Consider the following 22033-nt stretch of genomic DNA (forward strand, 5'->3'; position numbering starts at 1 on the left):
ACTCTGTATTGATCTTTTAACACATATGCTTGCTAGCAGAGGAATTAAGGTTACTCCCAGTCAGATGGAACATTTTATACAAGAAATACGTCCATGCTTTTCTGAGGAAGGAAAGGTGCCCGAAAGGTAAATGTAAAGGCATGGGAGAAGGTAGGCCCAAGGAGCCTTATCCTTAACCCCACTGCAGCCTTTCCACCCCGGGAAAGTGAAGGATTGGCAAGCTCTCCCTGGGGTGATAGATCAGGACTCAGGTAATAGCGGAAAGCGCCAATCCTACTCTTAAAATGGATACAAGAGAGCATTTGGGGTTTTTCTTTTTAATGCCTGCTTTTTAAAAAATAAAAAAGGGGGAATTTGCCGGGAGCCGGTCCATGCTTGTTGTTTCAAGGGACCTGGCATATATGGCATACTGTTTTTAATATGTTTGCTCACCTTCTTGGCACTATGTGTTTTAACCAAGGTCTCTGAGAAAGGTTGTTTCCCCAGGTAGGGATTTTCCCCTGAAGTTAGGGAGGGAATAAAACCTCTTAACTAGTGCCAGGTGGGTAATTAATCACTTTAACTACGAACAATCATGCTTAAGCTACATAATCTTTACTCCCTGGAATGGAGATAAGAAACGCCCTAACCTTTGTAATAGAGATTGATAGGATTGAATCAACTGGTATAAATACAGATGTAATAAGACAGCAAGACACAGAATTTAGAATACAGAGCTTAGAACACAGAACTAAGAAGACAGAACGAAGAGAGACAGAACCTAGGCACAGACCCTACACAGAACGTTCTCTAGAGACAGAAGAACTTCGCTGGAGAGAACATGGCAAAAGATCCTGGACAGAAACTGGCCTCAGAACCTAGAGACAGAACCTAGCGAGAGAACATGGCAAAAGATCCTGGACTGAACCTGACTACAGAAATTAGCAAGAGAACCTGACTAGAACCTGGTAACTGAACCTGGCTGGAGAACCTGGACAGAACCTGGCTAGAGAACCTAGCGAGGGAACTTGGCTACAGAACCTGGCTGGAGAACCTGGAGAACCTGGCTGGAGAACCTAGCGAGGGAACATGGACACAGAACCTGGCTGGAGATCCTAAGCAGAACTTCGCTGGAGATCCAGACCAGAACTTGGCTGGAGATCCTGGCTAGAGATCCTGGCTAGGCTGCTGATCAACTGAAAGCTGTCTCCGTGTCATTCCTTCTTCGCTGACTCCGTCCACACCTTTGGAGACCCCTGGACCTGCTGGGGCAGGACCCCGGCATCTGGCGCCCGAACAGGGACCCCTAGGTAAGCCCCACTCTCGGGATGGATAGGACTCCACCGTAGGAGAGGGTGGATAGTCTCCGCCGACTCCGTCCACACCTTTGGGAAGCCCTGGAACAGGATTCCCCTAGGTAAGCCCCCCCCCCCCCCCATTGAGAACCCCACACTCGGGACGGATAGGACTCCACCAGGGTACTGCAGACCCCCCTACAGAGGATAAGTAGGGTAAGAAGGTGGATAGTACAGAACTTAGATTGAGAAGATGTGCCATACTGAGTCCAAAGAAAGAAGACTCTGTATAGATTCTTAGATTAAGAAGATGTGCCATACTGAGTCTAAAGAAATAAGACTCTGTATTGATCTTTTAACACATATGCTTGCTAGCAGAGGAATTAAGGTTACTCCCAGTCAGATGGAACATTTTATACAAGAAATACGTCCATGCTTTTCTGAGGAAGGAAAGGTGCCCGAAAGGTAAATGTAAAGGCATGGGAGAAGGTAGGCCCAAGGAGCCTTATCCTTAACCCCACTGCAGCCTTTCCACCCCGGGAAAGTGAAGGATTGGCAAGCTCTCCCTGGGGTGATAGATCAGGACTCAGGTAATAGCGGAAAGCGCCAATCCTACTCTTAAAATGGATACAAGAGAGCATTTGGGGTTTTTCTTTTTAATGCCTGCTTTTAAAAAATAAAAAAGGGGGAATTTGCCGGGAGCCGGTCCATGCTTGTTGTTTCAAGGGACCTGGCATATATGGCATACTGTTTTTAATATGTTTGCTCACCTTCTTGGCACTATGTGTTTTAACCAAGGTCTCTGAGAAAGGTTGTTTCCCCAGGTAGGGATTTTCCCCTGAAGTTAGGGAGGGAATAAAACCTCTTAACTAGTGCCAGGTGGGTAATTAATCACTTTAACTACGAACAATCATGCTTAAGCTACATAATCTTTACTCCCTGGAATGGAGATAAGAAACGCCCTAACCTTTGTAATAGAGATTGATAGGATTGAATCAACTGGTATAAATACAGATGTAATAAGACAGCAAGACACAGAATTTAGAATACAGAGCTTAGAACACAGAACTAAGAAGACAGAACGAAGAGAGACAGAACCTAGGCACAGACCCTACACAGAACGTTCTCTAGAGACAGAAGAACTTCGCTGGAGAGAACATGGCAAAAGATCCTGGACAGAAACTGGCCTCAGAACCTAGAGACAGAACCTAGCGAGAGAACATGGCAAAAGATCCTGGACTGAACCTGACTACAGAAATTAGCAAGAGAACCTGACTAGAACCTGGTAACTGAACCTGGCTGGAGAACCTGGACAGAACCTGGCTAGAGAACCTAGCGAGGGAACTTGGCTACAGAACCTGGCTGGAGAACCTGGAGAACCTGGCTGGAGAACCTAGCGAGGGAACATGGACACAGAACCTGGCTGGAGATCCTAAGCAGAACTTCGCTGGAGATCCAGACCAGAACTTGGCTGGAGATCCTGGCTAGAGATCCTGGCTAGGCTGCTGATCAACTGAACGCTGTCTCTGTGTCATTCCTTCTTCGCCGACTCCATCCACACCTTTGGGGACCCCTGGACCTGCTGGGGTTGGACCCCGGCAGGCCGCCATCTTGGCTGGCAGTTAATTTGCATATCGCCCTGATTAGCCAATGGGAAGAGTAGTCGAGGTACAGCTAATTACCATGTTTCTCTTTTATTAGATAAGATGTTATACCATACATGGCAAGATCCCTGCAGGTTTTGCAAAGGTATGAGAATTAGACCAAAGGTACTAACCACTTTGTAGATCATTAAGATCTTTTTTACTTCCTAAAGTTTTTCATACTATCTGAAACTTTCAAATATGGAATGTTTTGTGCAGGAAAGCAGCAAATAAGGCTAATAAGCCCAGAGTAGTTCTCCTGAGTACATCCTGATATAAAAATTTTAACAGGTAAAACACTTAATAATTGTCTTATTATTAATATTGGAAGATAATATGAGTGAGCTTAACTATTATTTAAATATGAATATGTTAAAAAGCTAAAACTTCAAAAGTTATTTTCAAAATGCTTCTTTCATTACTAGGGGGAAAAATCAGCAAGTTACAAATATATAAAAAAATTTAAAACCCTTAAATAGATGCCCAAACATAGTAGATAAAAATAAGCATCCTGGCATCATTTAAGTCACAGCATGTTTCTAAGATGATTTTCATGTACAGGGTGAGAAATGATTTCTATTTCAATGTTTTACTTATTTACCCACATAATTACTAGAAGACAAGTAAAAATATATATATTATTTATCCTATAACAGACAATTTTAAAACACATGGTTAAACATTACAAATGTTATACTTTAAATCACTTCCTTGTAACCAAGATAAAATTTACAAATGCTCTCAAAACTTGTGCTTATTTCCTCATTTCCCTTTTGTCTGAGTAGAAGTTAGTTATCTACCAAGGGTTTACTCTTCTACTTGTTCTTAGCCCTTCCCTCTCACCTTTGTAATCAAGGATGCCACTTTATCAATTCTACTTCCTTTATATCTTAAATCTTCCCCTAACTACATCCCCTAACCACCATCTACTAACATCTCCTACAGCACCCACAAACACAAAGTTATGCTCTGTTCAAACAGTTAAGGCATCATAACTTACTTCCTTCATTGGTTGTAGCAATTTTAGAACAATTTCTAAATAATCCACACACTCTTTTTTTTTCAATCTAGCCCCATCATATAAGTGAAACTACTCTGAAAGATCAACAGTGGTCTTTACTCAAGAAATTCAATGACTTCTTAAATTTTCATCCTACCTGATATTCTCCACTTGAATTTAATTTTCTCAGAATTTGAAACTATGTCCTTGATGCTGTCTCTACCCAAGAAATCAAAATGTTCCAATTATTTTCACTCCTCTCTCATCACTGTTCTTTGAAGCATTTCCCATCATTGCCATCTAATTACAGATACAACCTGACATACAGCCAAAAATTTCAATCTCTGACTTTTTCTCTGACTCTCACTTACTCTGCCTTGCTGAACTCTTATTGATCTACAGCTTGAAATGCTACCTCTATAGCAGTGTTCTCAACCTTCTGGCCCTTTAAATACAGTTCCTCATGTTGTAACCCAACCATAAATTATTTTTGCTGCTACTTCATAACTGTAATGTTTCTACTGTTATGAATCCTAATGTAAATATCTGATATGCAGGATGGTCTTAGGCGACCCCTGTGAAAGGGTCGTTCGACCACCAAACGGGTTGCGACCCACAGGTTGAGAACTGCTGCTCTGTAGGCTTGTCTACCAAACATATCCTCTAGTTTCAACTTCTCTCTTGAACTGCACATTCAATTTTTCTGACTTCAAAATGGATTTCACTCTGGCATGTCAAACTCAACATGGTCAAAAACAAATTTATCATGCACCAACTCCCAAGCTTCCTCTTTTTCTTCCTATGTTCCTTATATCATTAAGGGCATCACTGCCTTCAGAGTCAACTAGGCTGAAAACCTCAAGAGTCACTTTCACTTCACTTTTTCTTTCATTCTCTGTATCTGAAGGGTCACCAGGACCTGTGGATTTTACCTCCAAAATACCTCCCACATTTGAACCAATACTTGCCATACCTACTGTCAATTCTCTAGCTTAGCCCTTCATTATATCTTGCCCAGTCTGTTTTAATTTCTCTTGATCATTATTACTACATTTAAGTTTATTTTCTTTTAATCTTCCTTTGTAGAGTCAAGAGAGTAATCTATCTCACTATAGTCTTGACTTTTTCTCTACTCAAAGACTTCAATGGTTCTTTTGTCTAATAAACAAAGTTCAAATTCCTTGACAGTTGTAAAAGCCTCCTCATCTTCCTCTAACACAGTGATTCTCAACCTGTGGGTCGCGACCCGTTTGGCGGCCGAATGACCCTTTCACAGAGGTCGCCTAAGACCTAATCCTGCATATCAGATATTTACATTAGGATTCATAACAGTAGAAACATTACAGTTATGAAGTAGCAACAAAAATAATTTATGGTTGGGTCACAACATGAGGGACTGTATTTAAAGGGCCAGAAGGTTGACAACCACTGCTCTACCACCTTCTCTCACTCCTCAATCTCCCTTCACCCATTATTTCTTCAACCTATGCCCTCCACCTCAGTGGAACCCAAAGCGTACAAATTAATAGCTTGATAGTACCTCCACCATGCTGCATTCCACACCAACTTTTCACCTCTGCCACATAGTATCTCACAGCACTTTATTTATACCATATTACAGCACTTACTGTATTTTACGGTCTGGTATGATTAATTATAAATCTCTATCTCTAGAGTTGGGATATGATAAATGAATGAGGAAATCAATAGAGAGTATATAAAACAACTTTGCAGGAAAGTAAGAAGTTGATTCAAAATCTGAATGATTAAAATTTTATACCAGTTAAAAGATTACTAAGTGATTAAGGCTTCTGCTACATATATGCCCTATATCACAAGGATAAGCCAAGGTAACTCTTGGGACGATTCCTTTAAATCTTTTATTTTATCGAAAGCTTTTTCTAGCCCTAACCGGTTTGGCTCAGTGGATAGAGCATCGGCCTGCGGACTGAAGGGTCCCAGGTTCGATTCCAGTCAAGGGCATGTACCTTGGTTAAGGGCACATCCCCAGTGGGGGGCGTGCAAGAGGCAGCTAATTGATGTTTCTCTCTCATTCATGTTCCTAACTCTCTATTCCTCTCTATAAAAAAATCAATAAAATATATTTTTTTTTAAAAAAAAAGCTTTTTCTAAAAGTGACAAGTAGCACAGCATGGCTGGACCTGGAGAGTATTATGCTAAGTGAAATAAGCCAAAGAAAAATACCATGATTTCACTTATATGTGGAACATAATGAACAAAATAGAAACAGACTCACAGACACAGAGAACAGACTGACAGCTGTCAGAGGAAAGGGAGTTTGGGGGAGCTGGGTAGAAAAGATGAAGATTAAGCAAAAAAAAAAAAAAAAAAAAAGCAAACAAAAGTCATGTACACAGATAACAGTATGGTGATTACCAGAGGGAAAGAGGGGAGGGGAAGTAGAAGAGGGTAAAGGGGAAATAAATTGTAACTGAAGGAGACTTGACTTTGGATGGTGAACACACAATACAATACACAGATGATGTACTGTAGAATTGTACACCTGAAAACTATACAATTTTATTAACCAATGTCACCCCAATAAATTCAATAAAAATATTTTTAAATAAATAAACACAATAAAAGTGACAGGTAGCAAAGAGCAAACTGTGCGATCACTTAAGACAAATTCAAAACCTAACTCAGTACTAAACAAAACTGCCCACACGCTTACTGTGTTATCATCTACATCAGTGGTTCTCAATGTTCCTAATGCCGCAACCCCTTAATACCGTTCCTCATGTTGTGGTGACCCCCAACCATAAAATTATTTTTGTTGCTACTTTATAACTGTAATTTTGCTACTGTAAACAATATGTAATTATATATGTGTTTTCCGATGGTCTTAGGCGACCCCTGTGAAAGGGTCGTGCGACCCCTGTGAAAGGGTCGTTCGACCCCAAAGGGGTCGCAACCCACAGGTTGAGAACTGCTGATCTACGTAGGCCTACTTGGGCCCATGATTCTGCTAACACAGAACAATTTCACTAAGGAAAATAAAATATGTAAAGAATTATTTAAATATATGGTACCTCCTGTCCAAAGGGCTATATGCCAAGGAAGATGGTATTCTCAAACCCAACAAATAGTTGTATATAATCCAAGCTTCTTTGATTAACAAACTTTAAAATATATTATGGACACAATGAAACTACAGAGATAAAGAATGAATTATATTCCAAGCTTGAAGACAAATGTGCTAAATGTACTAAAGATAAAAGGCGCAAAAGGCTGTTTGGCATCACTTTTTAAAGACTTTTAAAAGTCTTTCAGTAATGTAATTTAAATAAGTGACAAGGACAGTGAGACAAAATGCACGCAGGTACTCAATGTGCTTTGCTCTTTGCCATCAATTAATTACTTTATAATTTCCTGAACTGCCACACACACATGCTCAGTACATTTAGTATCTATTAGATAGAAAATTGTTTCCTCCATTTTTCATCACCTGGCTAAGATGCTTATGAAAATCATGTTCAGGAACCTCACATTAATAAATTATCATTCCTACCATACTGATTAGCAATCATTTCCTTACCCTCACCTCAGCACTTCTAGCAAGAGTACCATAATGCTGTTCCTAAAGGCAGTGGCCAGCAGAATCCAGACAGACAACTATCTCAACAGTGGCCAGGAAATAAGGGGGGAGTTCTCTTCTTTGTTGCCACTGTATTTTGTATAAGTCTGCATCATAGCTCTTTCCATACTAAATGGCAATTATGCATTTTTATGCCTGGCTCTGCTGCTCGTCTCTGAATTCTCTGACAGGTTAGGGGTAGAGTTGTATCTTATCTAACTTTGCATCCCAAGTAATAAGCACTTAGTAGGGGCATAGTAGGCTCTCAATAAATGTTTATTATACAATGCTTAAAAGAAACCCTTCTCTGCAAGAGCTTTGGAACGAACTCTACATTTCAAGTGTATTTGAGTTCCAATGTGTACTCATGAGTAATAGTCCTATCACTGTATCAAATAGAAATGAACTGACTTGAAAGAGTTTGGCATCAGCTACTGAGTTATACTAACTCACAGAACTAAGGCCAGAAAACATGAGATGCTTTGGGATGTGCTACTATTCTTTTCCTCAGTAAATGTACTATGCTAATTCTATGCAACTGAAGTTTTGTTACAAAACACTTTGCATCTTATAAGGAACACAACTGAACGATTACTCTCTTCTACTCTCAGTGACCTTGCATAGAAAGACTTCCTTCTGAAAACATAACATTAGAACTGGAATCTCAGTTGACTGTTTTAAATTCTAGAAGTCTGGGGAAACAACACACCTACTGGACTGCTTCATATCCCCTGTAACTAACTAAACTATTAACTCTACTACCCTTTACATAACTACCAGTTAACCTGAAATTATGATTTTCTGTTATTCAAAAGCTAAATTCATACTATCGCAATTACTTTACAAAACAGTTAGGTGATGTGTCAAGGGATTAACTTTTGGATTACTAATAAAGTTCCTGATGTAATTACTGGGACAATGTTGAGAATCTGAACTACTTCCTTCACCACTGACAAAGAAAGAGTGCTTGTAAGGATTGCTTCTACACTACACAATTAAATAAAATATATTTTCAATTAGTAATGATCAATTCCTCTTATTAATGTGTAATAGAATAGTAACAAACATACTGAACTCTTTTATAATGATTTATGTAGTTTCCCTCCACAAAGCCCACAGAACAATTTTCATCGCTGACAAACAATGAAGACAAATGAGGTAAAAACCATACAGTGCACCTTTGCCAACACCCACACCCTCATTCCACTAAGTAGAGAATTGAGATAATCAATTTCCTTGAAAGTCAAGTTTCTCAAATGAAGAGGCTAAACCCAAATCCACAAAAGGGTTAATAAAATAAACGATGGCAGAAGCTTAACTATTAAATACCCATCTATTTTACCATAACCCATGGTGAAATAAGTAAAAGTAGATAAAACTTGGGTTAACAATCAGTTACAGACCAAAATTATGGACATATTTTTTAATGTTTCAAAAAGAATAACTTTATATTAACTATAGCTCACCACTTCCTTACATAAATCTTGTTCATGTGATGTTCTGTACAAATTCTGACCACTCAAAGAAGGGGGTGGAGTGGGAGGAGCAGCTCCCTGGCAGAATCTGACCCGTTTTTTGTCCACTCATGTAACAGATAAATGAGAGGAAAACCTTGCATTCCTTCTCTTATACCCAAATAATGATTTCAGCAGTGAGTGACCTTCAATTGCACACACTTTCGAAAAGGAAAGACAGCTAGTATTGTGCCTGCCAAATACATGCAATTTTTCCAACTGCATGCTCCTCATTCTTAAGTATCCAATGCTAAAAATCAAAACCTGACCTCAGCAGCAAGTTGCAGTTCTGACACTATGACGTCATTCTGTCTGGAGCACTTTAATATCACAATTTGAATAAATTGGCAGAAGCTTAAGTAGGTCACACTGAAGCCCAAAACTAAGGTATTTATCTGGCAAAAATATTCTGGCTCTGCAGTTAGCACCACCAGCCACAGAATGACAGACCTATCATTCATCTAACCATCTGTACTTTCCATAAGGATAAATGAAAATAAAGTAAATCTTATCACAGTCCTATATTTGCTAATACCACTGACAGTGGCTTTTTGTGGCAAATATTTAAAGTACACAGTTACAAACCAAAGTAAAGGTGACTGATACCATTTGATTTCATGAAGGCTTTGGCATATCCCTGCAAAATAATACTTTTTAAACCTCCATTTCCGCAATAATTAAGTTTTCAAGAACCCTGAGTCAAGTAAGTTTAGAATTAGCCCCAAATATCTATGAAATAAAACCATAAGGTGCTAAAAACATTTACCAACACATTAGGGGACAGTACTATTGCTTCAAAAGCAAGAACTATTAATTCTGGATCTGACATCTGGCTTCATTTCTTCTTGTGAAATTGTAGTTCTGAAAGCAACATGCAGAAACCACAGTGGTTTCTGATACTCAGCCCCACACCTCCATCATAAATTTTCCTTTCACGATAAACAATGTGCAATCAAAAGGTTTCCTGTTTCAAAATGGAATAGATGAAAGTAACTATAACTTTACCATTAACAACAAAAAAAGTTTCTTAATGAAGATGATTTCTCAAAGATGAAAATGGAAATTCTCTCAAATACTGCTTCCTCACTTAGGGATTAATCTTTTTCCCCTGTAAATATTCTCAGCATCACACATTGTGGTTGTCATGAATGGTCCATCAAAGACTTCTTAAATTACCTGTTTGCACTCTTTTGTTATCTAATTAATAGCAACACAACTTCACACTGGATAGAACAAACACTTCCAAAGTATTCTATGGCCATGCATCTGACAAAGAGCAACCAACAGTAAAAAATTTGCATATCTGAGTCCTATAGAGGAACTTTGAACCTTGAAGAGTAGGACAAAAGGGGGGGGAAAAGTCTCTGCTCTGAATCCAACTTTTCAAAACACAGAGTGGATGTTAAATAAACTAAAAGAGCCAATCCAAATGAAAAGATTGTTGCCGTAACAATAATTATTATTAATTACCAGTATAAATAAAACTGAAGAAACCATATCCAGGGTGACTAGGTCTACGTACAGGCACAGTCAGACAGAACTTACCACTTTGTCCATGAGTTTCCAAGTTTTCTCCACAGTTCTGCGATCGGCTGCTGCTTGCTTAGGGGGTCCAACTGCATCTTGAATAGCATCAATAATGCCCAAAATGCGTCCTTTTCGGGGGTTTCCTCCACGACCACCAGGGTTTCTGCCATTCATAGAATTCGCCATCTGGAATCTCAGTTCTTCAAGAGGAAATTAAAAAAAAAAAAATTAGTTGGCCATGAAAATACCCCAAAGAAAACTGACCTGGTTAACTTGCACCCCACTATACCTTCCTACATCCGTGAGAACAAAATCCAGGGTCCCAGATGCAACTTTTCAAAAGTGTGCGAATTTGCACTCTCAATTTCTACACACCACCGTTTTAGGAGCCAAGAGCCTGGATTTGCATCTGGAACACTACGAGTTAAAAATGCATCCTTCTCACATTTCAAGTAGGGAAGGCTTGATTAATACCCAAGTCATAACAACAAAAAAACTTACAGGGGTTTCCTCCAACTAGCGGAGAACATAATGTTCTCCCCCTCTCTGCCTCAATTCCCACTCAAAATACTAGAACTGAAGCCCCTGGAAACATGTGTGAGAGCCTTACTCCAAAACCGCCCTTTCAGTCAGATTTTACCAAGTTACATAAACGTAAAGATTTTTCTACAGAAGCATAAGGGGCACGCATGTCTGTTGTCAACAAAGGCTCCGAACTTGGATATTCCCCGTTAAAAACCACCAATCACTGACACCTGAACAAGGGTACGCGAACACACGATTCTTTAAACCTACGCTGCTAAGAGTTCACCCCAAGTTAAGACCCTCCCCCCCAACCCCCCCCCCCAAAAAAAGAACAAGAAACAAACAACAACAAAAAAAAATCCATTTTCAAAGAGAGGGTGAGAAACTGACAAGAGCGGCCACAGAAAGAAAAGAGTTCACTTCTTTCGCTCCTTGTCTCTCCTCTCACTCAAGGGGGGTGGGGGTGTCCCAAGCTTTGTTTCGGGGCGCCTGTGCCCCCGTCCCTGCTCAGGGTCCTCGCCTGTCACTGCCGGACCTTGGCTGGGAGAGGAGGGCGGACAGAGAAGGGACAAAGTCGCCCCTGGCGCCTCCAGTGCCCGCAGCCCCATCGGTCCAGGGCGCTCGGGAGTGGGCTCCCCAGTGCACGCACCTCCCCGGTCGCCCGCAATCCCAGCCGCCTGTCGGCTTTCCTCCCTCCTCTTCCTCCTCCCGGGCCCGGCCCGCGTTCCGGGCTTTAAATACCCTCTTCAGGCTGCGCCGGCGGCGGCGGCGACAGCTGGGACCGGGGCTGCCCCCTCTTCCTCAGGGGCCCGCGCCTGGCTGCCTCCGGGCCCCCGGGACAGAAAGAAACGTCGAGCCTCCCCGGCGGCCCCCTTCCCGCCTGGCCTCTCGGCGCCGTCTCTGTCCCGAGACACGCGTGTGCACGAGTCCGACTCTACACGCGCGAGCCCACGGTGCGTGGGCAGCCCGGGCTGGCAACACCGGCGTAAACGCCAGCTCGCGAGGAAGGAGCCACCCGGAGCGGCAGCCAACGAGACGGGGAGACGCAACAATTACCGTCAAGACCAATCCACACCCGCTCGGTCCTCCCGCCCGACTCGGGAGGCCGCGGGACGCCGCCGCGGCACTAGCGGGAGGAGGAGACCACTCGCTGGACACTCCACCCCTGTACCCTACACACACGGAGACGGGGCGCGGGGCGGGACCAGGGGCGGGGCCGCTGCGGGCTGGACCAATCCCGTCGGCCGGTGCACTGCCAGACAGCGCGCGGCGCCAATGGGCGGGAGGTGCCTGTCCTCTCCCCGCCACCCGGTCCACGTCTTCCACGGTACACAATGGCCCCGAAGGAAGGACCGCTGGCCGCCCGGCCCAAATGAAAAGGGGACTCCGAGGCAAATGGGTAGGCTGGTCTCACCCGGGAACAAAAGTGGAAAAGGGAAAGGAAATGGAAAAGATTCAAGGCACTAGGGAGCTGACCAATAGGGAGTGGGCCGGTGGGCGTGAGCGTTGGGAGCTGGAGCCCAAGCCAACTGGGGCTAAAAGGCGGGACTTCCTGCTTTGCTCACCTTCCTAGTCTTTTGTTTCATAGCAACGGAGTAGTGCCCGAGAGGGTGTTGCTGCTCTATCCTGGGCGTGTCCCAGGCCCAAGAATTTCAGTTCCCTAGGGCTGCCAAACTCTCCTCCCAGGACAGCAGCCAGGTTGCATTGCTTCTTGTTGGCTATCAAAAAAGAGCCACAGTCACCCAGCTTCGAAGATGAAGTACAGAGCTCACGTAGAGTAGACTATGATTGCCAAACAAAACTTCCTACATTTCTTTTTTTTTTAAATACATTTTATTGATTTTTTTACAGAGAGGAAGGGAGAGGGATAGAGAGTTAGAAACATCCATGAGAGAGAAACATCAATCAGCTGCCTCCTGCACACTCCCCACTGGGGATGTGCCCGCAACCAGGGTACATGCCCTTGACCGGAATTGAACCTGGGACTCTTGAGTCCGGAGGCTGACGCTCTATCCACTGAGCCAAACGGGTTAGGACAAAACTTTCTACTTTGTTGAGTGTTTTCCTGTTAAAGTGAATTCTGGAGGGATTGCAGATCAAATATCAGGCTAATGAGAAAGCAAATAGTTAACTACACTGGCCAAGCAGTCTCCACTAATCATGCCAGGGCAGAGAAACAGATCATGGGAATTGCTAATATATGCCTTACCCCTTTCGTTTACTAGAAGTTTCTGCATAAGCTACTGAAGAGGAAACAGCTTTTGTAATTTTTTCCAGTCACCTTCACTCTATGTAGGTTTCTCTTCATCTTAAAAACAAACCTGTCAAAGATTCAGAAATTGCCAAAGTAAAACCAGTGAATCACTGAAGTAGAAGTTGGTAAAAATTTGTTATGCACACCCCAAAAAAACAGTTTGCAAACTGGGAACACTCAAACCAAAGCATGGGATGAGGCTTGGGGCATACCGCTACAGAGCAGCCTATATAATGAGAGAGCAGTGTCTTCACAGTGAATGGTAATTAAGCTAAATTAATGACTAAACTGATTTTTGTCTTCTTAGGGAAGCTTCAAAGCTATTCTCCATTTGCTTTTTTATTTTAACACACCTTATTGTATCTGCTGTTCTCTCCCAGCATTTGTATTCTCTCTTTCTGTGACTCCATATACCATTAGAAAGGCCCACATCTGGCTAGTCTTACAAGGAAAAAGCTACTGTGCTGGAACTCTTCTTTCAACAAGATTATAGATTAAACGCATGCCTTCTATTTTTTTTTTCTTCTATTTAACTTCAATCCTACCACTGGTGCTACTAAAAATTGCCATAGATTGTCATGCTTTGGAATTTTCTTTCCACTACAATTGGTAGTCTTAAATAAACTTTGCACTGTGGGCTTCTCAGATGTTGTGATATATATTCTTTCTCTAAACTGATAAAATGTTTCTCAATTGTTCTAACCACTTTCTACCTAAATAATCAGTTTAGTACTGTGATTATTACTATCAAGGATCCTGAGTTCTTATAAACATACTTTACAGCCCTAAATTCAGATGATTAAGATTTGCATTTGATTAAACAGGCAAAACGTGTTCTTTGCAAGTAGTAAGATGATAAAATGTGGTTTGGGAAGTAATTTTGTTTCTTTGCCATTATTTCTGTGCCAATAATTACAGAGTAGTTCCTTGTTTTCACATTGTGTTTATCTACAAAAGTACTGGTCTCTCCATATCTCCTCTACCCATACATATCTCCTTTACTCTTAGTAACAGAAACTACATTTACTAAGGGAAGATTGCAAAAGGAAAAAAACACATATTGGATCACTGTTTAAATCCAAGAAATATATAAACTGTATGTAGAAAGTTTTCAGAATGTACAAAAACAGTGGCTTAAGGGAATATTATAAGTATATTACTCATATTTATATTTAGATAAATGTAGAATAAGTAAGATACATGTGATAGCAGTGGCATTTCTTTTATATTACTTTTGCAACTGAAAGAAATAAAAATTACATGGGATATGGTGATACATATATGTATATACATGCACGTACAAAACACACACAGAATATCAAGAAATTACAGCTTCATTCTCAACTAACTATTTTATCAAAGCCATCTAGAGTCCAAGTTAAGTTCTGGAGTAGCAGGGTTTCCATTTGAGCCCAAAGTCTGGTTTAGTTACGTCTGATGAACTAATGAGACAGTAATCTTCCCTGCAAACTATTAGCATGAGTTAACGCACATGGGGAAATAAAGAACTGTTGAGATAAAATTTCTTATCCCAGGTGTCTCCAGTGAAGACACAAAGGATAGAGCATAAAAAAGGAATGTATATTAAGGGGCTATAAAGAACATATAGAAATGGTTTCATTAGAGACTTTGTGATACTCAGAGCATAAGCAGTAGCACATCAAGGTAACAGAGTTTGCTAGAGAAATGCAATCCTCATTTCTAAAAAGAAAAAGTCAATTTCCAACAGGGTCTGGTTTAGCATGAAAGTAGCCTCCTTTGGTAGCATGGTGATTTGTAGCCTACAGTGAACTTGGACTTGGCATTTTTATAGGAGAGAAGTGTTCTCCTGGAAGATCCTTACATGCAGCAGAATGATGAGACAGTTTACCTAAGAGCCTTGCAATCACCATAGCAGGCAGTAGGTGATTAATATGAACAAAATGATCATAAGCACATGTGATACCCTTACCCCAGAACTCCCAAAAAAGATTGGGAGATTTTGTGGCAGGGCTACTGAGAAATTTTGTAATGGTATCTATAAAACCCTGTAATTTGAGCATTAATACTTGATATTAATATTTATATTCACAGAAAATGCAGATGATTATAGTCTTTAAATACAGGGGAAAAAATGTTTAGAAGAACACAACTATTTGGGAAAATATTTAGACTATTTTCATTCCATTCAATTTTTCTTTCTTTCTACTTTCTCCAAACTCACAGGTGACTCGTGTGATATTGAATATGAGTTGACTAAATAGCAAAGCATTCCAATAATTTATTTGATCCATAAAAGCTAGTCAAAAAATATTTGCTGAATGAATAAATTGGCTATTTAAGGATATTGCCTAGGAAGCATAAGCTGTCTCTGTTTCTGTCCAAATTCACATACTAAAGAGAAATAAGAGCATTATTACCTAATCACATTTGGGTTTAATGAATCATTCCATGTTAAGAGTAATAAATTTCTAACTGTCCTTAACAATACATACTAATAGCTGCCAGTGAAAGATGTTGATCTATGGATCCATCAGATATAACCACACTCTGTGTATTGGTTTGGGCTCAACTGGAATTCTTGCTTAACAATAACTACAACACAAAAATAACAATGACTTAAGATAGAATCTTACCCTTCTCACACATAGAAAACCTATGAAATGGTGGCTCCATAATTTCCTCCTATATCATCCCAGCACCTGGATTTCTACCCTCAGAATCACCTTATATTCCAATATGGCTGTTGGTGGTCCAGCTCTCACCACTGATTTTCAGGCTAAAGGTTAAAAGGAAAAGTGGAAGGGCATATTGCATTTCCAGGTAAGTCAATTCTCTTTAAGCAATTTTTCAGAAAACTCCCACAAATATTTACCTTTACTATCTCAAAGCCAGAATTCAGTTCCATGGCCAAACTTAGCTGCAAAAATGCCTGGAAGACAATGTGCTTTCTATTTGGGGAAGCAATATAACCAGCTAAAAATCTGGGTTTTGTTTCTATAGAGAGAGGAGTGAATAGATGTTTGGCAACAAACTAGCAAATCCTACCACAAAGATCTTGTTCTACAAATTAAACTTATGATTAATAAGTCAGTTACTATATATCATATAGAGAGTAAGTTATCAGTTCCCTAACAGATACTAGCATCTGCTATTACCAGACATATATATATATATATATATGCCTAAAGTTTGTCATATATGCAGTAAATTATATACAATTTCTTTACAGCATGTGGGCTCAGTAATCCTAAACAATTCAATATCATCACAGGGTGCAAAATTAAGTAAGCAACTGCCTTAATACTTTCCATCCTAAAGTTTATATCAGATTAAATAATTATATATCTGAAAAAAAAATCTTTATAATCACTTCCTTGTGATTTTTCCCTAGGCAATTAATTCCAAGATAATTATTTTCCAGATAATTATTTATTTGGCAGTTGTTCTTTGTAATAAAAGAATTTATGCTAAAAATAGATACTTCAAATTTTGGAATAAACTTACTACTTTGTCTCAGGTTTGTATTCCTTTGTACCTCCATTGCATTATTCATGTTTCATATTACATTTTCTTTCTTTTTTTTAATATATTTTATTGATTTTTTACAGAGAGGAAGGGAGAGAAACATCGATGAGAGAGAAACATCGACCAGCTGCCTCCTGCACATCCCCCACCGGGGATGTGCCCGCAACCCAGGTACATGCCCTTGACCTGAATCGAACCTGGGACCTTTCAGTCCGCAGGCCGACGCTCTATCCACTGAGCCAAACCGGTTTCGGCTCATATTACATTTTCCATGTTCACTTAACAAAACTTGATTCAGAAAAATATGGATAATTTTCTTTCTCCTCAAACATTTGTGTGAAGAACATAAAATCTGATACAAGTCACAATGTAATTAATCTATAGTCCTTATGCCTTTTGATGTATACCTATTAATAAAACATTGAATTTTTATTTTTTGATTAAAATATAAAATCCAAATTTCAAGGCCAAGGGGGATCTTGGGACTAATCACATCACTAGTTTTTAGCAGATCTGGAATTTGACAAATTTACCCAGAGTGAATAGACCCTAAAAAAATATAGATAATAAACTCAAATTCACAGGAGATTAATGTGTAGTATAAAAGTATGTGATTGTGTGAGAAACATAACTGCTAATTAGACCAGTATTAATATAGACCAATTATATATTTATTTTTCTACAGAAGAAGCCAAATTAAGACCAGAAATTTATTTTTATTTTTTTTATCTTCACCTGTGGATAACTTTTCCATTGCTTTTCAGAGGGAGGGAGGGAGAGAGAGAAAGAGAGAGAGAGAAACATCAATGTGAGAGAGACACATAGACTGGTTGCCCCACCCCATGCACCCTGTCAAAAATAAATGTAAAAATCAAAAGCAAATAACACTAGTAATGTTAGTAGAGATCTAATATGTTCTAAATCTAAAGAAAATCTTCTCTACTGGTTTACAAGTTCCTCATTCTCAATGTACAAAAACTAACCCTTTCTATTTTAAATATTTTGATTGTTTCAGAACCCAACATCTATTGGCATTCAACCTTATTTTTCCACCTCTGACTAGACACCAAGGAATAAAAGGTGACTAAACCAGTTATTATTTCCAAGCAGAAAGCAGGTATAATAAGAAATCATTTTAAACTCAACTGGTAAGAGCAGCAATTTCTTTAGGAGGAGGTCATTCTGAGGAAGGTGCTTAACCTAGCTTCAAAAAAAGTGATTACAAAGTTGAGGCATAAGATAAATTAGATTAACAGTTAATCACAAAAGGGCCATTTTAGTCAAAAGACTACTCAAGAGCAAAAGCATAAAAGAAAGAAAACAATTACAGTGTATATGCATAAGAATTAGTGGGTCTATTTTGGGGGAAGCAGAGAAACAAGAGACAAAAGTGGCAAGTGATGAGTAAATTAAAAGACCACCTCTGGATTTGAATTTTTTATGGAAATCATCGAAGGGTTTTAAATCAGGGCAGAGTACATAGGGTTAGATTAAAAGAGCAAGGGAGATGACATTGTAACATTTATATTTCAGAATATTCACCCTAATGGTCAGATTGATAATAGATTGGAAAGGCATAAGAGTGAAGGCAAAGTGGCCAGTTAGGCCATATGAAATAAGTGATGATGAGAACCTAATAGTGGGGCAGTGGTATTAGAGGTAAAACACAAGTGGCATATTTGAGGAATATTGGGGAAAGTGGTTTCCAATCTTATCTGCCCCTTAGAATAACAAATTTCCAGGCCCCACTCCCAGAGATTCTGATCTGATCCATCTAGGATAGTGTTAAAACTGCCCAGATGATCCTAATTACCAAGTGAGGCTGGAAACAGATTAGTTTAATTTAGTCACTGATAATTACATAAATATGAAAAGTGCAGAAAATGGAGGAGTCAAGAGTAATAGTCAATCTCCTAGCTTTACTGATAAAGATAACCTCAACAACCAGCATAGAGACTAACAAACAACAGACTATTTAGGGCCTTGGTCGGCAAACTGCAGCTCACAAGCCACATGCGGCTCTTTGGCCCCTTGAGTGTGGCTCTTCCACAAAATACCATGTGTGGGCGCGCATGTACAGTGCGATTGAAACTTCGTGGTCCATGGGCAGAAGTCGGTATTTTGTGGAAGAGCCACAATCAAAGGGCCAAAGAGCCGCATGTGGCTCGCGAGCCGCAGTTTGCCGACCACTGATTTAGGGGAAAGGGAGAATTAATTCTGTCTTTAAAAATAAAAAAAAATAAGGAATCTATCAAGTGAGCAGAAGGAAATCTTAGTTAGATGATTGGATATAAATGATTATGGTAATAGGTTTGGCAAAATTGACAGGTAATTCCTGAGACTTTCAGTCATGAAGGGAGATTATATGGGATAAGAAGAGCATAAAGTTTAGAGTTGAACCCTGAGCATCAAAATTCAAAGAAAAGCAGAGAAAAAAATAGATCACAAAAGCAATCAATTCAGTGTGGTATACTGGGGAGTACACCATTTCCATGGAGCAAACACAATTTTCCAATGTAGCAGAGGGGTTCAACAATAAAAAGAAAGGAAAATTGCACAACACATTGGAGTTAACAATTGAGAGATCATTTGTGACCTTACTGGAACAATGTCAATTGAAAAATGGGTTAAAAAGAATGGGAGATGAAGAACTGAAAAGTAGAGATTGTTGTGTTTTTGTTTTGTTTTGTTTTAAGAAATCTGTACAAGGATAAAGACAAGAATGTAGACAGTATCTATACATGACTGCAGAATCCAGTAGAGTTAGAAGGGCAATATTTTGGAATGAGAGAAATTTAAGCATATCCTATCTAATAAAAGAGAAACATGGCAATTGGCGTATGACCGCTACCCTTCCCATTGGCTAATCAGGGCAATAGGCAAATTAACTGCCAGCCAAGATTGTGGCCGGCAGCCAGGCAGCTTGAAACTAACATGAGGCTTGCTTGCTTCAGTGACGGAGGACTCCAACGTTTCCCGCCTGCCGCTGCAGGCCTCTGAGCTGCAACTCTAAGCAACTATGTAACAAATATAGAAGCTAAACAAAACCCCAGAAACCTGTTTTAGTCCGCTGGGCTTCAGCCAGCAGGATCGCAACATTGTAAGCAAAGGCCAGAATCCGCCGGGCTTCAGCCAGCAGGATCACAACATTGTAAGCAAAGGCCAGAAACCTACTTTCAGCAGCAGAGGCCTAAGAGCTGGAGCCAAGTCTCAAAGCTAAAGCTGGCCCAGAATAAAAAAAAAGAAAAAAGAAAAAAAGGAGCAGTTGGGAGCTTCAGTCACCCCCAGCCTGAAAACAGCCCTCAGCCCCTCACCCAGACTGGCCAGGCACCCCAGTGGGGACCCCCACCCTGAAGGATGTGTGACCAGCTGCAAACAGCCATCATCCCCTCACCTAGGCTGGCAAGGCATCCCAGTGGGGACCCCCACCCTGATCCAGGACACCCTTCAGGGAAAACCAGCTGGCACCCACCCGTGCACCCGGCCTCTACCGTATATAGTAAAAGGGTAATATGCCTCCCAGCACCGGGATCAGCGGAGCCGCGAGGCCTCCCGGCACCAAGATCAGCATGACAGGGGGCAGCACCCAAACCCCCTGATCGCCCTGCGGCTCTGTGTGTGACAGGGGGCAGGGCCATAACCTCCCTATCCACCCTGCTCTGTTCGTGACAGGGGAAGGTGCCCCAACCCCCTGATCAGCCCTGCTCTGTGCCTGATACGGGGGAGCTCCCCAACCCTCTGATTGCCCTGTAGCTCTGTGTGTGACAGGGTGCGGCGCCCCAACCCCCTGATCGGCCCTGCTCTGTGTGTGACAGGGTGCGGCACCCCAACCCCCACCCCCCACGGGCCCTGCTCTGTGTGTGACAGGGTAGAGCCATAACCTCCCCATCGGCCCTGCCCTGAGTATGACAGTGGCGGCGCCCCAACCCCCTGATCGGCCCTGCTCTGTGCATGTCAGGGGGCGGCGCCCCAACTCCCCAATCGGCCCTGCTCTGAGCCCGACCAGGGGCTGCACCTAGGGATTGGGCCTGCCCTCTGCCACCCGGGAGCAGGCCTAAGCCAGCAGGTCGTTATCTCCCGAGGAGTCCCAGACTGCGAGAGGGCACAGGCCAGGCTGAGGGGACCACCCCCCCCCCCCCTGAGTGCACAAATTTTTGTGCACCAGGCCTCTAGTGTGTATATAATAGGAGATACATTTTTAAAAAAGAGAAATTAAAGGGCATCTTATCCTATTAGAATAGAAATAAGAAAACCACTGAGAATAAAAAGGGGGGCATGGGAATATAAAAATAATATCTATAAAACTATATATATTTTTAACTATAAATACATTTCTAGAAGTGGTAAGAAGTCGAGAGTGATCATACTTGATGGTTCCCACCTCTACTAGATGTAGTAGACAAAACTATCTTCTCAAATGGAAGGGAACTTGAAGAGAGTAGTGAAGGTTTTGAGTTGAAGAAAGCCAAATGGACTAAGCAGAGAAAGATGAGAATACACTGGCACTTGGAACCATGAATCAGATAGTTGATGCCAAGTGGAAGAAATTGTAAATTTCTCTAATAGGGTGTTGGAGAAGTAAGATTGTAGCTTCAATACAGGTTTGTGTTTTTATTGAACAGGTGTTGCAGAAATACAAAAATGGAAGAAATCAAGGCTTTTGGTGAGAAAGTAGTTCTGATGATCAACTATAGGGCTCAAGATGGGTCAGTAAAGAAGAGATATTACATAGGAAAGAGGGTTATCTTTTTTAACATGGAGTCTTAATATGCTTCAGCCTACAAGAAGAGCCATGATATAATATCCAACCCTGAAAGAAAAGATTAGATTTGGTCATGCAAGTGTGCATGTGCTTGTGTAAAATTTTACATGGTTATGTATGGCATTACATATCATTAAATACACTCTCAAGTAGAGTCGATGTGTAGTTAAATATATATTTCTTTATTTTTTATTTCTTCTCTGCTTTCTTCTATAACACATTTCTAAGATTATGAATGCAATGGATACTTGTTGCAAAAATTCAAAAAAAATTTGAAAAATATGAAAGTGAAAATAAAAATTTCCCATATTTTTAGCACATGGAAATGATGACTATAAGTATTTAGTGTACTCCCAGTATTTTTATTGAATGTATTGGGGTGACATTGGTTAATAAAATTATACAAGTTTCAGGTGTACAATTCTACAA

The 22033-nt window shown here is 40.7% G+C and overlaps 1 protein-coding gene and 1 long non-coding RNA gene across 8 annotated transcripts in view; one reads left to right on the forward strand and one right to left on the reverse strand.

Annotated features, from left to right (window-relative positions):
- Nucleotides 1–12266, reverse strand: part of CBLB (Cbl proto-oncogene B) — a 251550-nt gene extending 239284 nt beyond the window's left edge. For 3 of the 7 annotated variants that reach the window (XM_036350236.1, XM_036350235.1, XM_036350231.1), the window contains exons 1-2: nt 12138–12266; nt 10575–10756 (exon numbers count right to left, since the gene is read on the reverse strand). In XM_036350236.1, the coding sequence (XP_036206129.1) occupies nt 10575–10742 (168 nt within the window). In that variant the 5' untranslated portion in view covers nt 10743–10756; nt 12138–12266. Of the gene's footprint in view, nt 1–10574; nt 10757–10845; nt 11360–11730; nt 12111–12137 lie in introns of those variants that run through there. The other 4 variants (XM_036350232.1, XM_036350239.1, XM_036350233.1 and 1 more) reach the window with 4 other exon arrangements.
- Nucleotides 12267–12392: 126 nt separating this feature from the next.
- Nucleotides 12393–21805, forward strand: LOC118676388. The gene is made up of 4 exons (XR_004974093.1): nt 12393–12480; nt 15966–16137; nt 17858–17922; nt 21465–21805. It is a non-coding gene; the product is annotated as an uncharacterized LOC118676388 (long non-coding RNA).
- Nucleotides 21806–22033: the final 228 nt, after the last annotated feature.

Source organism: Myotis myotis, unplaced genomic scaffold (assembly GCF_014108235.1).
Source record: "Myotis myotis isolate mMyoMyo1 unplaced genomic scaffold, mMyoMyo1.p scaffold_m19_p_2, whole genome shotgun sequence".
Taxonomy (NCBI): Eukaryota; Metazoa; Chordata; class Mammalia; order Chiroptera; family Vespertilionidae; genus Myotis; species Myotis myotis.